General features: G+C 36.4%; 2 protein-coding genes across 11 annotated transcripts in view; one reads left to right on the plus strand and one right to left on the minus strand.

The window, feature by feature from the left end:
- The window catches only part of MAP3K19 (mitogen-activated protein kinase kinase kinase 19), a 62,629-nt gene extending 59,601 nt beyond the window's left edge, over window positions 1-3,028 (plus strand). For both annotated transcript variants that reach the window (XM_049616178.1, XM_049616179.1), the window contains one exon: window positions 2,706-3,028. In XM_049616178.1, coding sequence (XP_049472135.1) covers window positions 2,706-2,772 — 67 coding nt within the window. In that variant the 3' untranslated portion in view covers window positions 2,773-3,028. The remainder of the gene's footprint in view (window positions 1-2,705) is intronic.
- A 429-nt stretch (window positions 3,029-3,457) lies between these two features.
- The window catches only part of CCNT2 (cyclin T2), a 43,892-nt gene continuing 24,594 nt past the window's right edge, over window positions 3,458-22,755 (minus strand). For 6 of the 9 annotated variants that reach the window (XM_049616184.1, XM_049616183.1, XM_049616190.1 and 3 more), the window contains 5 exons: window positions 22,280-22,342; window positions 19,058-19,103; window positions 17,282-17,445; window positions 13,221-13,291; window positions 3,458-12,700 (listed from right to left, as the gene is read on the minus strand). In XM_049616184.1, the coding sequence (XP_049472141.1) occupies window positions 11,273-12,700; window positions 13,221-13,291; window positions 17,282-17,445; window positions 19,058-19,103; window positions 22,280-22,342 (1,772 nt within the window). In that variant the 3' untranslated portion in view covers window positions 3,458-11,272. Of the gene's footprint in view, window positions 12,701-13,220; window positions 13,292-17,281; window positions 17,446-19,057; window positions 19,104-19,225; window positions 19,320-22,279; window positions 22,343-22,755 lie in introns of those variants that run through there. The other 3 variants (XM_049616186.1, XM_049616185.1, XM_049616192.1) reach the window with 2 other exon arrangements.

Raw genomic sequence — 22,755 nt, forward strand, 5'->3', positions numbered from 1 at the left:
TGTGAGGGTTAAGTGAACTGGTGTATGTAAATTACTTAGAGTATGGGGCACATAATTAGGGCTCGGCAGTTAATACTACTTGGGAGAATACTAATACATCTTACCTAATTAGTGTCACATACAAGCGTAAAATTATCTTTTGAAATTCTATGGAAAAGACCCTAAGGACTCTAGAATCTTGCCCTATGGCGGTATTCCTTGGATGTCTGGATAGTCAGAAATAAAGTGGGGGCAAGGCATTCTTAAAGATTCAGAAGTATAGATGAGTAGGTACTGAGAAGGAACAAGGATTGAATAGAACAAATGAATAGAACAGAAATGAACTTTGGGGAGCAGTAAGAACTGTGAGTGGGGGTATTCCTATGGGCAGGTTGAAAGTTCTGGGAAGTCAGGCCAAGTAGTTTGGCTTTGTTGCAGTAGGCAGCAAAGAGCAGGGGACTGTAACGAGTTTGGGAAAGATCATGCCATAAAGAAAATGGCCTTTGGGAAAGCAGGTCAGAAGGCAGTGTATTAAGGACCTCAAATGGAGGCTGCTTGAGACTAGAAGGCCATGCAGGAATCAAGAGCTTTGTGGTTGAAGCAGTGGGAACTGTAAAGAGAAGAGTTCCAAAACATTCCAGGGGAAGGGGAATCAGGACTTGGTGATGAGGCACGATGAGGCTGCATAGTTTTGAGTATGGATAATGGAAAAAATAATCGAAAGTTGTGAAAGGGGAGCGGGGGAGGGAATTGAAGACAATCCACCACTTAAAGAAATGTTTGTTTTGTGAGAGACAGAGAGAGAGAGAGAACAGGCATGCGGGTGTGTGGCAAAGGGAGAGGGATTGGGAGAGAGTATCCCAAGCAGGCTCCATGCTCAGTGCTGACCCCCACATGGGGCTTGATCTCAGGAACTGTGAGATTATGACCTGAACCAAGATCAAGAGTCAGGCGCTTAACTGACTGAGCCACCCAGGTGCCCCAGAGGATCCACCATTTAAGGAAACATTCGAAGCTATGGAATTGGAGTCCAGGAAAGCAAGTAAGATTGGAGGTACACATTTAGAAATCCTGAGGTTTGTAGCTATAGTCGTGAACCATTTAAGAGGGCATAGGAAAATGTTTTTGAAAATGCTCAGAGGAGAAGTAACAACCTTCATGGCATTAAGTCTAGCACATGGCTGAAGGAAAGAAAGGAGGGAAGGGAGTTGTCCCAAGGCAGGAGAACAAGAGAAGTTTTCCCGAAGTCTATGCAGAGACTGTTTTGAAAGGAGAGGTTAGTGAATGCTTCAAATGCTACTACAGAGATGACAAGGAGGATGAACTCATTTAATGAGAATATCATGGTAAATTTTAAGGGGCAATTTCTAGAGTGCAGTGGGACAGAGAGTAAGTAAGGATTTAGGATAATGAAGGTTGAAAAAAAGCCACTGGGTTTGGCTACATAAAGGAAAAGATTTTTGGAGAGAGGAGAGAGAGATTTCTGTGTATTTTTAAGACAAAAGAAAGGGCCTCCACAAGGGGAGCTTTTATTTCAAAATGACTTATAGTCACTTTATTTTTATGTCCATTTTCACCTGGGCTATTCCTCTCGCACAAATTATCAAAAGATAGCCAATTTAGCCAAAATAATGCCTTTCAAGTAGGTCATTGCAGGTAACTATTGACTGGTTCACTGGTTCATTGACTAGTTCATTGGCAAAAGTTTAATTTCTTGAGGAAAAATAACCTAAACCAAAATAGTACTGTCTTCCATTATTTTATGCTCATCCAAGAGGACCCCAAATGGGATTATTTCAATTAATCACCAAAATGCATTTAAATGTCTACTTCTTAAAGGCTATTTTTTTTAAATGTTTACTTTTGAGAGAGAGAGGGTTGGGGAGGGGCAGAGAAAGAAGGGGACAGAGGATCCAAAGTGGGCTCTGTGCTGACAGAAGACTAATGCACGTGGGGCTCAAACTCACAAATTGTGGGGGCATTACCTGAGCCGAAGTCAAGATGCTTAACCAACTGAGTCACCCAGGCATCCCTGCTTTTTAAAGGCTTTTCAATTCTGGATTCCAGTGCCTCTACATTTTAAAAGTAAATTTAATGCTAATTAAAGGCACATTAAACTGTACATCCAAAAGTGAGAATTTTACTGTGTAAGTTATACCCCAAATCGAACAAAAGTAAAATGTAAAGTAGGGACTAGTTTTTAATCATAACAACTACTTTTTGAGCTATTACTGTGTGCCAGACACTGTTCAAAACCTGTATGTACATTATTTAATTCTCCAAAGAATTGTTATTATCTCCATCTTACTAATGAGAAGACTTTGTGTTGCTTACCTAAAATCATACTGATCAAAACTGAAGTGTAGACTCACCTCAAGTCTATTTGGCCAAGACTGTGCTTCTATTTTTATTTTCCTGAGCACCTGTAAGCAGATCCTTTTTTTTTTTTTTTTTTTTTTTTTTTTTTTATTCATTTTGAAAGAGAAACAGTGTGGGCGAGCAGGGGAGGGGCAGAGAGGGAGAGAATCCCAAGGGCTAACAGGTGCAGAGCCCCATGCAAGGCTTGATTCCACAAACTGTGAAATCATGACCGGAGCTGAAATCAAGAGTTGGACACTTAACCGAGTCACCCAGGCACCCCTGTACTTCCATTTTTAAGTTGGCAGGTGGATCCAGTTGGGAGGCACTTATTGGGTGCTGTTTCTAAAGTGTTTTTCCCTTCTTAGGGACCAGCATGAGCGACCTTCTGCTGCCCAGCTCCTGAAGCACTCCTTCTTGATAAGAAGTCATTGAACATACATCAACTTTCCTTTCCAGTTCCATTATAGATACACTCCGTGACTGCTTCATTGTGGGAATGATGGTTAAGGGACTTTTGTTTTCCTATTGTTAAGTCAGCTCAACTCAACCAGATCCTGCAGTGTCCCTAACTAAAATGTTTTTAGGTAAATATTAGCCTCAAGCTTCAGGCGTGGTTACCCATGTATATGAGAAAATTTTCTTAATAACAAAATGTATTGCTGTTTACAGTTTTGACTATCCTTCATTTTTGGCCTGTCAGTTTTAATGTCTTTAAAATAAGTTGTAAAGCCAAGAAGAAAATTGTTTATTTTTTGCTTGGCTGGTAAAGACACTTAATTCTTGGAAAGGAAACCAGAGGAAGGTGATAAATTAAAAACTGGAGGATGCTAGATTCTGTTTAGCAGTAACCTTTGCAGATTGCAGGAGCCTCAAAATTAACAGTAAGAGCTAAGGGCCTTGGCATTTCATTATCAGAGGGTCCCCTATTTCCTCCCAAGTTTCTGCCTATAATAAGCTGTACTATTCAAGGTGGCCCCATAAGCCTCAAGTTGCTTCCCCTGAAATTTGTAGTATGACTTGAAGACTTCACTTATTTGCAGAGTCAATTAGGTCATGGCCACATCTAGAACTAGCTAAACCTAAGCCAGCTAGTAGAATAAAAGCTGGATCTTAAAGAGGGGCGGGGGGGGGGGGGTGCAGCGTATCAACTTTTTCAGGGCACTTTGCTCACTTCACTTGAATGGACATCTCCACTGAGGTCACACGCTTCATTTCCATTTTCAGACCAATGGAAACCTCACCAGAAAAAGTGGACAAGTTGTCTGAATTATTACAAGGCCTTGTTGTAAGTTGGTGGATTAAACGTTTTTGATAAGGTTTCTATTGCCGTGACTCCACTCATCTGCTACATTTCCTGTTGGTTGAAGCTCTCTCTACAGAATTTTTGTACTGGCTGCTATCATTTCAAAGCGGCACAATTACAAACTAACTTTAGGTGTATTCCGACACCAGTTGTCGGATTTTGTTAAAAAGCAAGCTGGTTTTTTAGAAGTTTTTGAGAAGTAACTGAAATGCAGTCAACTGGAGGTAAAAGATTTTAGTCAACACGTTTAGATGGGTCTTTGTGGTTATGCCTTCCTTCTTTCCAATTTGTACAGTTCTTTTCTCGTATTTGGTAAGAATTTAAGAGCTATGTCCCTTATTTACTTGTATATTAGCATAACCTAAAATATCATTTTGTTAGTCTTTTGTGCCTAAGACCTAACAGGTTGGAATTATGCTCTTAGTATTGCCTAGATGTTTGCTCCCTTTATTATGTTCCTTTGGGAGAAGGAAGGTCTGAAAGGAGATTGGGAGTGCAGATAGGTGGTGGCTGGAAGGGCATTTACTGAGCTCCTGATATAAAAAAGCACCTCATTTAATTCTGGTTGATTTGGGTTTGTATTATTCTCATTTTCTTAGTAATGTGACTTTCTCAAGGCCATCCTACTTGTAGGTGGAAGATGAGACAGCCACCCAGATTTGTGTGACTTTACAGCCCTTTCCCTGCTGCCTCTCAGATGTGTGATTTATAAGTAAAATTACATCAAATTTTACTCAGACAAAACCTCACGAGGAGGCTGATAAACAAATTCCACCAGTCTGGTTAGTGAACTTGGTTAATGATATGAAAAGCTTTTCATTTTTCACTTAGCAACAGTATCGCCTTCCTATGACCACCTCCCTTTTCACCACACACAATTCAAGTTTTTAATTATATCCAAAAGTGCACTTCACTATGTACTAAATCTTCTCGTATGCCCTGGGCCCCAAGCTCGACCAAAAGAAATTTAAGTCCTCAGGTAAAACTGTCAGAGTAGTTCCAACTCTACAGCACTTCCCTACATTTAACCTATTTTAGCCCTCACAGGGTAAACAAACATTCCTCGGTGGCTGAGTGAAGAGAACTGCCATAGTGGAAAAGAGCAAGCTCTGGAATATGGGGTTGGGGAGCGTATAGTATTCCATTATCCACTTCCTCCTGCATGACCACACTACAGCAGTCCTGGGCCTTTTATATGGTAATGAGTAGCTCCAAAATAAAAACCACCTAATCTGTTCAATAAGCAGTCAAAAGCCTCCATCACCTACCTACCGGGCCATCTTTAGTCATATTACTTCTTCCATTTGTAAGTATTAATTCAGCTTAAAGCAGCTATGTAACTTAGAACCTTGCATCTAAAACAGCTTTCCAGGGGATTCTGTCAACTTCAAAGTACCCAATGGAGAGGCGCCTGGATGGCTCAGTCGCTTCAACACCCAACTCTTGATTTTGGGTAAGGTCATGATCTCACCCTAATGAGTCTGAGCCTTGAGTTGGGCTCTGTGCTGAGCATGGAGCCTGCTTGGGATTCTCTCTCCCTCGCTATCCTTTCCCTGCTCGCGTTCTCTCTGAATAAATAAACTTAAAAAAAAAAAAAAAAAGTACCCAATGTAGGCAGTCTGTATCTTCACTGGTGGTAAACAAAATTAACAAGAGTGAAAAACCAGGAACAGCAAACAAGCCTGAGAAAAGCTAAAGTACTTCATCCTATTGCATGACTTCTCAAACTTGTGAAAAACTATGACTGAATTCATCTCTCGAGCAACCACTCCGGCAGATTTATGCCTTGAAAGACTAAAAACAACAGTACGCCCAAACTGATCTTGGGTGTATGACTGGACACTTGTAAGGTGGGAAAGCTCTTAATTTCATGCCAGTAAAATAAAAACCCTTTCATTAGTGAGGCTCTTCACTGCCACAGGAGGTTAGTATTGGGGAGAACAAACAGGCAGGTCATATACCAGAGCTAAAACAAAAATGTACAATTTTTTCATTATATTGAAAACAGGGCAAAAAAAAACAAACACAATGGAGTAGGATGAATTACAAAATGGAATTATTAACTTTAAGTGGAATTAACTGATTTTGTAATGTTCCTAAATCAAACTCATGTAACTTTTTATATGCTAATACAATAGGCCCTTACTGGTGTTATCAACAGAAGATGAAGACAACTCTCCTTTAATTGATTTCAAAACATTTATTTTACATTCAGGCTTTAGATGCATTTTAGAGAAAGTAACTTTTCTATCTATCCTGCATGGCTTCAATTTTCTTTCAAGTGGAAGGTATGGGCAAATCGTGGGGAAATCAAGGGGTTGGACAGGGCAGTAATAATAAAGCAGTTTATGATTAAACATTTTTTTTCATGGATAATTCCCCTTCCAGATAACTGCAATTCCTCTTTGCTTTTTGGGGAGTTGATGCAACAGTTTAACCAAGAAAACCACAAAGTATGAATCAGAACGAACTGAAATTCTAGAAACAGTAGGCATGTAGTTTAATACACACCTAAGTTTAATGCACCTGGACTGGGCTTCCTCATTCCCTCCGATATCTAAAATATACCTCTGGCAAGATTCTCTTCAATGCCATCTATTCTCTTTAGCCTTCCCTCCTTAGCTTCACAACCCTAAGAATAGGTACATTTTGTAGGTAAGGAAATCAAGGCACAAAGTCAACTAATTCACCCAAGGATATCAGCTAAGTGGTGGGTCTGGGACGAGAATATGGACAATCTGAATGAGAGAACACACTCCTTGATTATATGAAGTTACTCAGATAAAGAGAAACTTACATTAAGATCTGATTTCCCACATTTCCCAGGGACTGAAAATTATCTCTGATTCACATTAACAAGACATGTTAGAGCCTTGGATTGACATTTTCAATAAACACATTTTATTAATAATTCCTCGTAATAGATACGGAGCTGAAATTCAATGACTAATCAAATTCATGCCACATATACACATTCCTGTTTTGGATTTTCTATTAGCAAACACCCTATTCAGTAGTCCTTGGGGGTTTTGAGTACATTCAGAAAACAAAATCCCAATCGTTGCTGACAACAAATGAGTACATGTGAGGTTTTACAAACCAAGTAAATCCACTTGAAAAACACACCTTGAAAGAAAGAACGTACTCATTACTTAACAAACAACAGGCAATCAAATTAAACCAACTACTAAACAAATTTTAAGGAAGGCTTCCTCCCAAAAGCTTGAAATAAAGGAAATTAGCCCTCAGAATTTCCTTTGGGGTTAAAGGATCACAGGGAACGGGTTACCTCACCTTGATGAAAACACAATTACTCGTAGCTGGAGCCACACAACCTTCAATGTGTCTTGCTTATCAACCTATTCTAAAGAATCTGTCAGGTGAAAATAGATACTAGTAAACTACATAGAACAGAGTTAAGAGGAGTCACAGAAACAAAAGCTGGCAGCGCACACATCAACATTGTGGAATAAAAAATAGATGCACGGCATCAGACCTCAAACACTGAGCATTCCAGTCCCACTGGCCAAGATCATTTCTACTATAAAGACAGACGTTTCCAAGGCAAACTTCCCTTACAAAACAAGCAAACTTCTATTTGACTTACATACGTCAGCTTACAGCAATCAAATTTCAGATCTTAACATAACTGTGAATTCTCAATACGATGGTATCATAACTTCACACCCTAGGACGCCAGAGACAGAATGTGCTGTTTTCTAAATCGCCTATCATAAATACATGGGTACACAAAATTAAGTATCATTCTGTTAGCTCAGTTAATGCAAGTTACCTGGGCGTGGGATTAACTGATCCTTCATCTGTAAATACAGTTAGCAAACCCTATTGCCTTCCAAGAAAGCCTCTCGAGCAAGAGACTGCTGAATCAAGAGTTCTTCGACAAGAGCTCTCTAATGTTTCTCAGCAAAGAGATCTTAAAAGTGCACAGTACTAGGCAAGAAACAACTGCTCACTGATTAGATAAAAATTGGGAATGATGAGGTGTCTTGAGAACATAACTGTCTTCCTTTAGAGATACTACTACCATGTAAACCAACAAACAAACCCCAAAACAACCCTCCTTATTTCTGTAGTAAATGCAAAATACCCTAAAACATCTGATCAACCAAAGATAATTCTACAGTACACAACAGTGATGCATAGGCAAGCAGTGGTTTATCTCTAAGGTTGGTTAAAGAATAAAAATCAGCAATTTAAATTCTCAAATCTAACCAAAAAATGTGCTCAAAATGCTTTAAGGCAAGGCAACTGGTAACTAACAAAAACATTTAAAATTTGGTTCTCTGAAGGAGACTAGTCATCTTGTTAAGTTGGAGGAGGGTAGGCCAAAAATATAAGGTCTCCTACCCTAATTATAACCTGTTGGTAACAAAGTGATGCAAGCACCTCTCACATGGCATGGAAGAAATGTGGACTCAACGATTCTAACCAGAATGCATCTGCACATGCAGAGAAAGACCAAGACGCACCTTTAACTGCTTCCAAAGACAAACCTAAGAAACGAACCTCAGGTAAAACAAGAAGGAATTGGGGCATTTTGCAAGGTTGTACCACTAAAGGATATCACCACTAGTTTGGTTAAGCAGGCCTCCAAGAATGTCTCAGTGAAAAACAAACTCTCCTTTGCTTTTTGGTTCCGAAAGCATATTTTAAAGTAGCTAAGGCAAATATATAGGGGGGCACAGCTCAATACTGGAAAACTACTTAGAGAGGTAGAAGTAAAGCCTTTCTATGCAATGTGCTTCTGCATAAAGGTAAGAAAACTATGACCTAGGGAAAAGACAACTAAAAAAATGAATCACTCTTTTAAAGGATGTTTAAAGATAATGCTTTTTAATATTTCAAATATTTAAAAAAAATCTCATCAAAAATGTAAATCACCTTAACAGTACTTTGCACATGTGGAATTTCATAGCTAAATTTGATGATACTATTTTGGTTTACTTATGGCTACTTACAAAAAGACTCGGTAATAACGTCCATTCATTGGAGTCTTTTTCTTTGGTTGAGCCTATTGGGACTAGGCTGATGAACTATTTTATGCAAATGAGATGGGTAAAGCAAATTAACAGTAATATGAGTAATAGGGGTTTTCATTTAATGGAAATGAAACTTAAAAGGATTTTCATATTCATCCCCACGGTGCATTTGGAAGCTATAATCCTGTTCAGAGGTTAAAGAGTTTGAATAGCTCACACAATCCTGTACAAATTACAACTGGCTGCCCTTTAATAAATAAAGTCATCGTAAAGAATTACATTTACAGAGTGAAAAGTGAATACATAGCATTTCAAATTCAATTCTGGAAGTACTAATAAGTACTGACCCATAACAATATATACTAGCTACCTTTTAAACTGTCCATCATTAGCACCAATAAAGATTCAACAAAATTACCTTTATTCCCACATCTCGAAACAGTTCTGCAAATTCTTAGTGAAGTTTAAGTATAGTCACAGACCTTAAATATTCACATTGTTTCTATGTCATACTGAAAATAAGTTCACTACTTTTTGGATACTCTTTACAAAATCTTATTAAAATTCCTGGTATTATCATCCCCAATTATACAGTAGCACAACCACCCTATGTCGTTTCACATGATAGCTCCTTAGAGGTTTCACATCTAAATTACCAAGAACAAAACCCTTCCCTCCCTCATCTTGCACTCAGCTTAATTCTATACTAGTCCTCGAATTATGTACCACTGTAAAAGTAGAACTGTATCAAAATTACTGTGTTTATGGATACAATAATATGCCATACAGAGCAACAAAGTTACACGTAATGACAAAGATTACTAAAGTTATGCAAGACAAAGAACAAATGTTAGGACATGCTCCCTAGGCAAAGTCCCTGGAAAGAGGCTCCTAGTATCCTAAGTTCAAATAGCATTGACAAAATAATGAACAATTATCTTAAAAAAAATTATAGAGCTACTGGCAAATTAAGTAATTGCTAAATAAAGTAGAGCACGAGATTAAACTCTAATATTTACAACTGCAACATACTTGAGTAAAATTACAATTGTGCACGTATCAGTGGCTTTTTAACAAAAATAATTCATATACATAAAGGAAAAAATTAAGACAGTTTTTAGTTCAACAAAAGTTGAATTCACCCCATCTAAAGATACTCAACAGCTCAAAGATTTACCACAGAATAAATTCAAGATTAGCTGAGAAACTGGAGCCACATTATTGGTGTTTCAGACAAATTTTAAACAAGTTAAAGTCTATTGTTTGTTCAGAAGTTAGATGACTGTGCAAACCTGATCTCAACAGGAATATACTGGGATGTGCAACAAACGGAAAACCTCCACTAGCTGTTCACCTGGAGGCTAACCCTTTTTTCTCACAGAGCTTCTTGGTAACAACCATAAGCTGTATATATAGGTACAATGCACAGTCAATGATCTTTTCTTTGTATTTATTGTTAGAATATAAAAGAACCGAGAGAGCAACAGGTTTAATTTCATTTCTATAAGGAAGACTGCATTTACCTGAAAAAGAAATATGGCATCACACACGAACACACTTCAGGGGAGGAGTATGTTTAAGAATATGGTGTCATTCTGAACACTAAAGGAAAAGCAATCCCTGTTTACTGGTAAAATATGTAGTGTTAAAGTTCTTTATTTAAGAAAAAAACTTACTAATTCTTCACTATATAAGTTTTTGTGAGTTTAGTTTTCAAATCACAGTAATCTACATAACCATTATTAACAGCTCTGTGTTTATAGTACTGCAACAAGCCAACACACATTTAAAATGCACTTCACATCAAGAGTATGTAAACTTTATTTTTTCCTCTTCAAGCCTTCAGAAAAGTAGGGGCTATTTCAGCAGCCAACCTGGTCAGAAGCTCTGAAGGCAAAAGTTCAGTGCCTCACAGTGTAAATAAATGACCATCTGTGGCACTGCATACCCATCTGTAGTGAAGTGTCCCCCTTCAGTGGCTTCCAGTAAGGCCTAGAGTTTAAGGTTAACATGAAAAAGTGCCACCTTTGTTTTAGATTAGTGATGGACTCGGACAAGATAAAATAAAGTTATATTGTTATACTTACAAGCAGCTCCAATCCTGAGTATTTATGGTAATATCTAAACATACAAAAATGTATGTACATTTTTCTCCACTTTCTTGTAAACAGTTGTCAGTATACTGTTTTATCCCTTTATCATCGAAACATGCAAATCATACATACAAGTATAAATACACAAAAAGAAAACAATTTACACTCATTCGAAAGCCAAGCAACAACAACATAAAATAGCTACAGTATTCAAATTATAAATAATGAATGCTTGAGGCATCTTATATTCCTAGAAGCAGCCAGCCATTCATCCTAATGTTCTTAGCTGCAATTGTAGAAATACTGAGTTTTGCACCTTCCATGCTTTTACAGTATTTATAACACTATCATATGTGGAGATAAAGACTTGTTTACTATAATCTCTTCTTTTCAGAATGAAGAATAAAGCAGCACTTACAAATATTGAAACAGTGGCAGCAATAGCAGGTGTCACCACTGCTAGATCAGGAGGAAGTTTTCCATTCTAACCATTTTTAAATTAAAAAAGTAAAGGAAAAATGGACCTAAACAAATGATTACATGTTCATTCCTTGGGCACTTAACAGCGAGTCCAGCATGTCGAATGTGTCTTTGTAGTCCATATGCTGGCTGTTTGTACTGTACTCGTGATTGCCATCAGGACCGTTGGTCTCCACTGGCTTCTTGTCCAGTTTCACGAGGGTGCTGAGATGTCCGTAGCCCACCTGGTATGTGACAGGGGGAGGAGGGGGTAAGGGATGGTTAAAAACAGAGTTGTGAGAGGATATATACTGCTTAACAGAGGAGGAAGAACTAGATGAACTACCTGAACTTTTCGAACTTTTGCTCATTTTGGAGTGATGGTTGTGAGATGCATCATTGACATGCAGCTTCTTCCTCGAAGAGCTGGAACTAGAGGAAATGCCATCACTGCTCAGGCCAACAGGACTCCTCAGAACAGTGGGTGGGATTCCATCGGCACTGTGTTTACTGCCACCGCTGCTGCTGCCACTGTGGGAGTGGGAATGCTTGTGCCCGCTGGGGTGGTGGCGGTTCACGGCATGGTCCTTGTGCTTCTCCTTATGGTCTCTGCTAACATGTGGGCTGGAATGCTTGCTCTTCCCGCTGCCCTCGTCAGAAGAGCTATGTCTTTCTGAGGAAGCAACTTTTATTTTCATTTTCAGTTCTTCCTTACTGGCACTCTTATCAGCGGGTGGTATCGGAATCCGTAATTTCAGCGATCCACTCTTTTCCTTCTTATCCACCGTGTATTTTTCAGGTTTTTCGGGGTTTGTGATGGGAATTTTCATCTTAATGGGAGAAGTGACAGAACTGCTGCTGGCTGACTGTGACTGCACGTGTTTGTGCTGCTGTTCTACCTGGGTGGCTAGATAATGATCTCTTACATCCAGATCAAGGGTTTCTAGCTTACGCTTTTCTCTGTATTTATCTAAAGACATTTTCTGAGGAATGACTCCAGGAGTAGCAGAAATTGGTCCATGGTGTTTACTGCTCCCTGCTTTCTGAGTATAGTCTTGCTTAATGGATGAGTGATCGGAAATTCTGTCAGGTCTGTGATGTGATCCCGAATGCAGTGATACAGAAGGTCCCTGCTGGAAGTTGATGTTGTACTGGCCACCAGACAAAGAGGTCTCTTGTTTCTGTGAATACATCTGTTCTGTCCTTGCTGATTCTGGATGCTGAGGCCATTCTTGGTGTGATGACAAACTGTATGAGGTACTTGGCATTCCTGCTGCTAGCATGGACAGATTATCAGATGTGTGGCTGTCTTGAACAGAAATGTTTCCTGAATTTAGAGGGACTGGTGCAGGGAATGCTGATGTAGATGGTTTCTGAAAACTTGGATTTGTAGGCACACCAGTAACACTATCTACTAAAATGGAATTCTGGACCAAAGATGAACCAAGAAGTGGCGTTTCTGAAACTTGTCCATCTACTTTTGGTTTCTTAGCCGCCTGATTGGCCTATTTAAATAAAACACAAAAGAAGTGATGACAGCAAAGGGATTTAATACAATTTTCTCTGCCTTATAGAAATCTCTATTAAATATATGCAAACAAAACCACCTGGGGTTCAAGGCTTTATGTTGCCGGTAAGTAACTATCTTATTTAGAAGCACAAAAGGGGGCTACATAAAGTGGTAACCGCTGGTTTCAGAGTTAGATACAGGTTAAATCCTAGCCCAGCATTTGAGAAAGTAATTTAACGTGTCTAGGCTTTAATTTGCCCATTTGTCAAATAAGGAGAATATTTCCATTATAATCACTGTGAGAATTAAACAAGAAATTTATAAAGTACTTATTAGCAAAGTCCACTGGACACAGCAGTTGAATAAACTATAAGTGTATGCAGTTTATGATACACTGTAATTAGTTAGGAATACCGGAAATAAGAATATTTAACCAAAAAATTCAAACTGGTTAGCTATGTACTTGTTAGGTAAGTGACAAACTGATATTCTATTAAACCCTGCCATTCTCTTACCCTCCAGTTTCGAATCCTCTTCAACCTACTAGGTGTTTTCTCCAATATTTGTAGAAACTCATGTGTTAGCTCTAAAAATAAAATTTAAATTTAAAACTTAGAAGGTGTCTTTAGGATTTATATTTCTCTCAAGTGGGCAATATTAAAAAGCGGGCCTCAAGAGTTCATCTACTTCACTATTACCCTCCTATTCAACCTTCAGCAAATAAAGAACTAGACACAGATCTGAACTATTTTCAAAGATGAATCACAGATGAACGAATGAATGAATAAATAAATATCATTCCCCCTGCCCCCATGCTTACTCAGAATCTCTGGAAAATTTAGTAGCATTAAAAAAATTCCCCCCAAATAGAAAATCTTCATTAGGCAAACATCATAGTAATAATTATTGCAGGCAAGATCCATCGATAGATTCTTTAAAACTAATGGGCAGAAGTTTAAAGGAAAAGGAGGTATTTGTATAATCCTAACATACCTTCCTCAAGATATTTAATTACAAAGAGAAGAACGGTAACTTTACAATGGAGGAACCCAGCAGATACCACCAAGTGATGACCATGGTTATCATTATCACCAGTAAGATATACCCCTTGATATATGAAGGACTCCTTGATAAGGTGCACTGAGTAAGGCAAAACCCATTTCCCAGTTATGTGGTATTCTTGCCAAAAATACAAAGTTTCAATTTAATAATGAGAAAACATCAAAGTCCAATTGAGGAACATTCTATAAAATAACTGACCATTATTTTTCAAAATGTCAAGGTCATAAAAAAATGGAAAGATAGAAAAACGGTCATAGTTTGGAAGGGATTTAAGGGGCACATCAACCAAATGGAACATAGGATCCTAGAACAGAAAAATTGAGGAAATCAAATAAAACTTGTCATTTAGTTACTACTGTACCAATGTTAATTACTTGGTTTTGATAATCATGTATTATTTTATAAGATGTTAACGTTAGAGAAACCAGGTAAAGGGTATATAGAAACTACTATTTTGTAGTTTAAGTTTAAAATTATTTCAAAGTTAAATGAAAAGAATTCCTCGACCTACACTCATATTCTCCTAGCAATCATTACTATTAACATATTATTAAAACTACCCTGGGTCATATATTTTTACCTCATTTTCCCCTTAAATTTAGGATCACAGTGAAATGACTCATTTCCAAAATGGTGTGGTTATGGTGAATTATACTTTTCTACCCCCAAATAGTGACATTGACCACTAGGCTATTGACCACTCAAGACAAATATTAATACCAGTCAAATGAATTATAGTATCACATAATATTAATAATGCCAATTCAGTAGAGACTACACAGATTCATTTATTATTTTTTAGTATACATAGTAAGCTTCTCTGTAAACTATTCTAGGCAAACATGCTAAACTGATAACGAAAATTAAGACCATACAGAATTTATCTTAAAGTAAAAAATATGCAAAAACTTAGCATTTATTATATGTCTATAAGCTGTGATAACTATAACCTGCTCAAGATTCATGAACTTTCTGATTCAGTTTGAATGAAAGCTATCTAATGACTGGACCACTACTCTTTAATTTCAAACAAATAAGCAAACAAACACCTTTCCACTTGGACACTAATAAATCTAGCAGATACACAATAATTTTGGGTTCAAAATTAACAAGAAATTGTTTTGATTCAATTTCTTTAACAGCTTGGTTGTCAAAGATTAAATGCACATCAAGTTTCTAGTCCAGGGGTGCCTGGGTGGCTCAGTCGGTTAAGCGTCCCACTCTTGGTTTTGGCTCATGTCATGATCTCATGGTTCATGGGATAGAGCCCTGCATAGGGCTCTGTGCTGATAGTGCGAAGCCTGCTTGGGATTCACTCTCTCCCGTTCTCTCGGCCCCTCCCCCGCTTGTGCTGCTCCCTCTCAAAATAAATAAATTAAAAAAGTTTCTGGTCCCAAACCTGCCTACATAGCAGGTATAAAACATAAGGCTTGTTCTTACTTTCTTATTAAATTTTACAATGGACAATCAAAAGAATCTGTCAAATAATCACTGCCAATATATTAGTTATATACACAAAAATCACAGTATGGTCCTTAAATGAGAGCCTTTTTCTCTCAAGGCTAAGTATACAGAAAAAAATTAAATACAAAAAACAGATGAGGGTTTGTTATTAATTATAAAACAAAAACAAACCTTGCAAAACAACAACAAAAAATATTACAGGCAGGCCAAGTCCAAGCCAAAGCTGTTTTTGGAAGAGTCATTACATGAATTATTTCAGTGAACGCTGATGCTTCAACACCAGATTAAAATTCAGATATATCTTAACCTTTGTTACTTTTTTCTTTTTTTGTGATCAAAACACCGAAAAAGGCTGCTATACAGCATGTTGAAACTGTCAATGTCTTACATGTCCCCAGATTCATGTTCAGTGGCTCTCCAATTTAATAAACTTGAGCCTTTTCAGCACAGAAGCAGATGGTTATTTGGGTGGCTTCTGTCATGTCAAAAAAAAACTTTAAGTACAATTTAGGAGCAGTATAAAAGGCAGATCACTTGCTTTTTGCGACCTTTACTTTAGGATCATGTATATAAACTATTTTTATTCAGACGATGCCTACTTCTTCTCATCTGTTAACTGCCAAAGTAAGATGGAAGCACAGATGACCTAATTTTCAAGTCACAGATGACAAAAAAAAGCGCCCCCCACTGGTTTTTAAAAGATGCCATTTTAACTCACTGAAGATGCCTTCTTCTCTTGTTAAACTTTAAAAAACCTCTGGCAATGTAAGGAAAAGAGCATAATCATGTGGCAGTAATATAGTACGAGATATATACACTGGATGAAATTTTTCACGGAGGAAACAAAAATTGAAAATCAAGAGATCTAAAAAGGAGGCATATTTTAGAAAAAAGGAAGGCAAACTATCACAATTATGACCTATACCCCCATGTTTGTAAACAAAGTTTTACTGGAACAGCCATATCCATTCATTTACGGATTGGTTATGGTTGCTTTCCAGCTACAGGGGCAGGAGTTGTGTAGTTGGCATAGACCAAAAAGTCTATAAACTCTGAAAGAGTTATTACTATTTGGCTCATCAGAGAAAAGAAACATCTAGCTTACAGAAACATGTTGAAATTTTATTGGAAGATCACATGTGAAACCCAAAGGGGTCTCTATGTAACAGATGTCCTCAAGAGGAATAGATATAAATTGTTTTCCCATGAGCTTCAATCTTTCAACAGAAGTTGGGGAAAGCTCACAAAAAGAAGCAGCCAAAAACCTAACAGTGTATCTTTTAGGCAAGAAGTATAATCTAATTCCTTTCTGAAATCTACAGTATTTGGCTAAAATGTCTTAATCCCCAAGAATCTCTCCTGCCTCTGGTCAGCTTATTTCTTACCAAAGAAATTTCTTATCAGAAGACTCAATTCCAGGTTCACAATTTACAGAATCTGCACCCCTGATTTTTTCAATTCATATTTAATAATACAAGGCAACAATGACACACTTCACTATCAGTGGAACTACAGAACAAGGAATGTTACCCTGAAAATACCTTTAGTTCATAGCTTCACATCTTCTACAATAAATTATACCCGACTTTGAGATTCTTGCACTGTCAACCTATAGCATTATAAATCATAATGTTTTTTGAGAAGTCCTGACAGGGCTATAGATATTCATTGGTAGTTAAAATATGTTCAAGTTTTTATTTTTTAGTTGTTTTTCTTTAGGCTAATGAATCCTTATTTTCATCCTGTTCATTTGATCGTGTAAATTATACTTTTAAATTCTATTACCAAATTGTTAAAATGAAATTATAGTTATGTTTTTGAGGAATCTTTTGAAACACAAACAAATATTAATAAAGAGATCTGGGATTAATATCAAAATAACTACAGGGGGAGAGGGAGATGCTGGATTGGCCAGAATCGGTAACTGTTCACTTAAGTATGAGTCTACGGAGACTCGCTATTTTCAAACCTATACAAAAGTAGGTAGAATTTTTCATAATAAAAAAATATTTTCAATGTAAAAAAAAAAAATTTCTTTTTCTCTACTTACCATCTAGTAATTCTAGAGTAACTGTAGGATCGACATATTCCCACCAATGTTTTCCATCAGTTGACACAGGAATCTCCCAATTGGACCATTTGCAAGCCAAATGAATACATACACATGCTATCACTGTTGGTTTGTACTGAAGACAGAAGGTGGTAAGGTGTAGACTGTTGTGGAGCAGGTTTGAAAACGAAGAACCATAGTAATTCAAGTATGTAAAACAAAGAAAAACATTTACCAGTAAGATTAGAGCACAAACATAATTATAAAGGTTTTCTTCAAGTCGAGTATAAAACCTTATTTTTAAATTAAAAGCTAACACTATAGTTATAAAATTCTAATACTAGATTAGAACATTCTCCACACTGTGACTCCCAGAGCATTATATTAATATTTTATCAATAGTAATATATTAATATTTCTAAATTTTGAAGTACTTTTACTTCTCTATAAAAGGAGGGGAAGACATATTTCCAATAATCAGCATAAACATGTGTAACATTTTAATTTTTTGTGGTATTTTTGCTTCTTTTGTAATGTCATGGCAAAAAAGTAAAGAAAAAGCAGAAGATTCTCCATAAAACTGCCAAGTAATTTCAACATCACATTACAGAATGAAGTCAGAATCAGGGATTCCACCATTTGATGTGGGTTAACAGAATTCTCAAGTAAGTTAAAGAGAATCTAATACTTATCTATGTAAACCTCTGTCTTTTCAGCAAAGCCACAGAGAAAACTTACCTTTTGCTGAACAGCTTCAAGGCCCAATGTTGCTAAATACTATAAAAATGCTACTTTTCTCCTTCCACTTTATGTCCCAAATTTGGGCATGTGATAACACGTTACAGCATGCCTTTTCTAACCAAAGTTTTAAATTTAGTACTTTCTTTTTGTCGTTCAAAACTCCTAGGGATAGGAGTTAAATCCCAACAACATATACCTAAGAAAATATATTGGTATTTGCCAATCCAAAGTTTTAAATAAAAGTTAAAACAGTGTCACAAGAAATTAAGGACCATACAATGCTACTTTGGTGCCCTCCTCCCCAATGACCCATTTAAAAAACAAATTTAAGGCATTCATATAATCAATCCAGAACAGAATTATGTATTAGATATTAAAGGCTTTAAAAAATTATTCTTTCAGTTCAGTTCAGAAGTGATGGAGATGAAAAATGTTCATCAACTGCAAACCCACACCAAAATTTTTATGTAAAATGAAAAGGAAGTTAAGTTTTCTTAAAGTAAAAATTGTATTTCTGCAAATCTAGGCACTGACAGGACTTGGCTAGTTCTGATTTACTACTAGTGGGTATTATCTGGAAAAAAACCCAAGTTATATAAATTTTATTTATTAAAAAAACTTTAATGATTATTTTAAAGTTAAAATTGGATCAATGTGAAATTTTAAAAAATTGTCATTTAACTATAATTGTAAACTAGAAATAGCTTTATACTTACCAAGTTGCTCGAATTTCTACGTTAAGTTTAGCTCTTTGTAATCTTTAGCTGCTATTCAGGCTACCAATTTTAGACTTATGCACTCACAAATCGAGAATATGTCATCAGAAAGCACCACTACACTTCACAATGTGCATTTAACCCCTCTGTGCCAAAAGTCCCTTGTACAATACACCGCAAAGCAGACAGGAAGGTACCACCACAGTAGATGGTCCAGTCTCCTGTTGCAACAAGGGTAAGAGACACATTGAGGGGGCCCTGCATTAAAGGAAGCTATAGTGTGCTACAACAGTGCAACAAAGAGGGTCAGGATAACAACCTGTTGGTAGCCATGAAATAGGATGTCTGTGCCAAATCCTTGCTTGCTGTAAGAAAAGAAAAAAAAAAAACGAAGACAATACTGTCAGCTCTAATGTGCTATCATCAAAAAGTTCTCAACACAAAAAAAACTTCAAAGTTTTGTACACAAAAAGTAAATTTTACTTACTACTTACAAATATCACAAGAGCGCCATCATTTTCTATACTACTGAAAATCTTCAACAACATTCACTCAAATGTTTCTTGCTATCCCCCAAAGATCTGAGAAACAAGCCGATTTGCTTTTAGCTAGCCAGTTACAAGGGCTAAACTTGTTACTAAGTTAAGCATCTAGTCAGCTAAAAGTTGCAATAAAGCATTCTCCTGGATTTAAAAAAAAAAAAGAAGAAGAAGAAGAAGAAAAGATTTTGAAGTCTAGTACAAAATACAAAGAGTTGCCTGCCAGACTTAATCCTCAGTCATCATATTTAAGTTGGCTTAAGTACTTCCATCCAAAGAAAAGAAAACAAAACAAACCCCCACCCCCCAAACTCAAGACAGCACAAACTGCTGTTTTTCATGCTACTAAGCATCAACAGAGAATTAACAACCTAGAAACATCCCAAGGGCGTAGATATAGAAAACTCCACTGCATATATATTTCTTACAGTATCCAATTGTCAACTTTAGAAAAGATACACATACTCTAGGCAATCAGGATGCTTCAGCACTGGTCCCCAAAAGAAAAGCAATTTTTAACTAGTTTAAGTCATGGAAACTGAAAATAGTAGTACCCCGCTCACTTTTTTTCTGCTTTCTTATTCTTCCCAATGGGGATTCTTTTGCTATAATTTCCCTTTTCCCCCAATTACATTCATAATCATTGATGTACCTTTCCCCTCTGCTCACCTAGGATCAGTTCACCTCAACTCACCCCTCTCTAACAGGCCTCAAATTCTTTGCCCTCTATTTTTATTCGTGGCACCTGTAATCCCTGCTGCCCCATGTGGATCACCAACATAAGGTATACAAAAGGGATTTGGGCTTAGCAGAGTTGTGCTAAGGAAGAGTGTCAAAGCATCAGATGTCTTGGAGGCAGTGTGACTTATGTATGGCATTCTTTCCTGGTGGGGAGGGAAGGAGAAATCACAGAAATGAAAGGTCCCTGTAAAATGACATTAGCCAATTCTTCAGCAAAGTAGCATAATATCAACTTTCTCATCTTGGGGTGGGGGTGGTGGGGAGAACCTTAAAGAAACCAAACCACTACTACCCCCCATCCCCACAAAGAATCAAAGTATGTAGAGAAGGAAGTAAAAATAATTTTAAATTGCCATAGCAGTTTTCACCTCAGAATATATCTAAATTCAAAATAACCTATTAATAATCAGTGTGCAACACAGGAAGAATGCAGGAAAAATGTTTTGTTAGCAGAAAGTTATAACAGAGCAAAGAAAACAGACACCAAACATGAAACAATGTTTTTAAATGGAGTGAGATGTAAACCATAGTTACCTGAAATGTTAGTCAGACAAAATGAAGTTAAACATATATAAAATTTGCACAATTTAAGAATTGATCACATTTTAAACATTAACAACAAAAAATTAGATTTAAATATTCTGTTTTGGATAAAATATCAAATTTGCAGTTTTTGTGAATGTTTTTAAAACTTACTATTCAACTTTGCAAATGAATGGACTTCATGTCTCTAGCTTTAGATATATGGGAACACGTACAACAGCTACTAAACTTTAAGGATCTTAACGATGGCTCAAATGTCACTATAATACCAAGCTGAAAATCCAGTTTCATTTCCTACTAAGTGTGTGTGTGTATTTTAAGCTATAAAAGTATCTGTGTATATGTATTTTAAGCTATAAAAACGTCTTTCTTCACCAGGCTTAGTTTAGAGCAAAGTTATATGGCTCTCCATTATTCTAACAGAAATAGCTTACTCTAAGGCTTTTTTTTTTTTTTTAATTCAACATGTACACTAGTTATCTATATGAATTCTATACTACACTGTAATTCTGTGGATAAAAATGTGCTATCAATCATATTCAGATAACCCTGAGGAACAGGAACCATAATTAAATATGTTCTACTTTGCAAGTCAAAACAGGTGCTAGCTATAAAAAAACAAAAATAAACAAACAAACAAGGTACTTTCTTTCAGAAGTCCAGTTCTGAACAATGACACTGTGACAACAGGTTTGTTTGTTTTAAATATAGCCATTAACATAATAAAATCCTACGTAGGTATATGAGTTCAATTTAAAATGAATAAAATGTGAGACTATTCAGGTAAACACTAAAAATCAAAAAAGGCCTTCAAAAGTCTTACCCATTCTGTTTAGAATAAACCTAAAGAAAAGAAGTCTGGTGGTAAAAGAATGAAACTGCAAAATTTAATTTTCAAAAAAGAAAGTAACAGAAAAAGGCACACTGAAGGTTCCAAGTGGTTGCTCTTAGTACAGTAACACTTCAAATGGCAAACAGGAAAGAAGAAGTAAGAAGTAGTGTAACAACATGCAACTATGTAAAAAATATTTCTAGGGATACATGAACAGATACATAGAATTCATTAACAAGAGTAGAAAAGTGTGTACCACATGCTTTATAAGCAGTAAAGCAAATAAAAAAAAGTTCCTACTCCTGTTTTAAAAGGCTTAAAAGGCACATCACATGCTGCCTGTATCATACTATATACTTCCCCATTACACACAAAAAGGAAATTATTTTTAGAAATGCTACAGAACTTTGAATGTATTAAATCTGTTGTTTTCAAATGAATATGGGGAAAACATTTCCAAAGTGGCAAATCTGCTAAGACAATTTTTATCTGAAAGACATGAGGATGGCCTCCAAATTCTTAAACTGTCATCATTTTCCTAGAGGTCAATGGAAGTTTGACAGAAACCAGAAATTTTCTGTGTGTATGTGTTAATGGTCAACTTCTTAAACATTAACTAAAATGGGAACTGGCTTATTAGCCTAATAAGTAGGTGGAGAGAGTCCTATTAATTGGAAGCCCTCTAGTTTTTTTACTGAAAGATTCTCACCTAAGTTTAAAGGAAGCTAATTCACCACATACAGAAGCGGATGAATAGGTAGATGTAGAACAACAAAAGATGTTGCTTCAAAATGGTATTTCCCCCATTTTAATAAAACTCATTCAAATCAATTATAGACAATAAAAAGTATTAACACTTAATTCAGAAATTTCAAAGATCACTTACCTCTTACTAATTGGGTACATTTCACCACATCTGTGTGTGGATGTTCAATGGTGATCTCAAAACCTGAAATGAAAAGCACTTTTTTCCCAATCACTTATCACACTACAATACTTGACTGAGAAATGCCATTCATCAGCACAACCATAAATGTATAATATATTGTTCATTATTAAAAAGATCCAAAGGCAAAGTTATTTTCTGTCACTGACATGCTCATTATACCATCAACGATGAGAAATAATTTCTTTTCAAAAACAATGTCCACTTAGGAAAACTGATAGCAAAGTTATTTATAGATTACGGTAATAGTTATTAAAAATTCTGATTTACAATTAATTATGATTACCCTCAGGTTAAAAACAAACTGAAATATATGAAAAATACAACCATTAATAAAATAAATCAATTACAGAATATATATATATACACACACACACACACACACACACACACACACACACACACACACACACACA

This window comes from Panthera uncia (genome assembly GCF_023721935.1).
Source record: "Panthera uncia isolate 11264 chromosome C1 unlocalized genomic scaffold, Puncia_PCG_1.0 HiC_scaffold_3, whole genome shotgun sequence".
Lineage (NCBI taxonomy): Eukaryota > Metazoa > Chordata > Mammalia > Carnivora > Felidae > Panthera > Panthera uncia.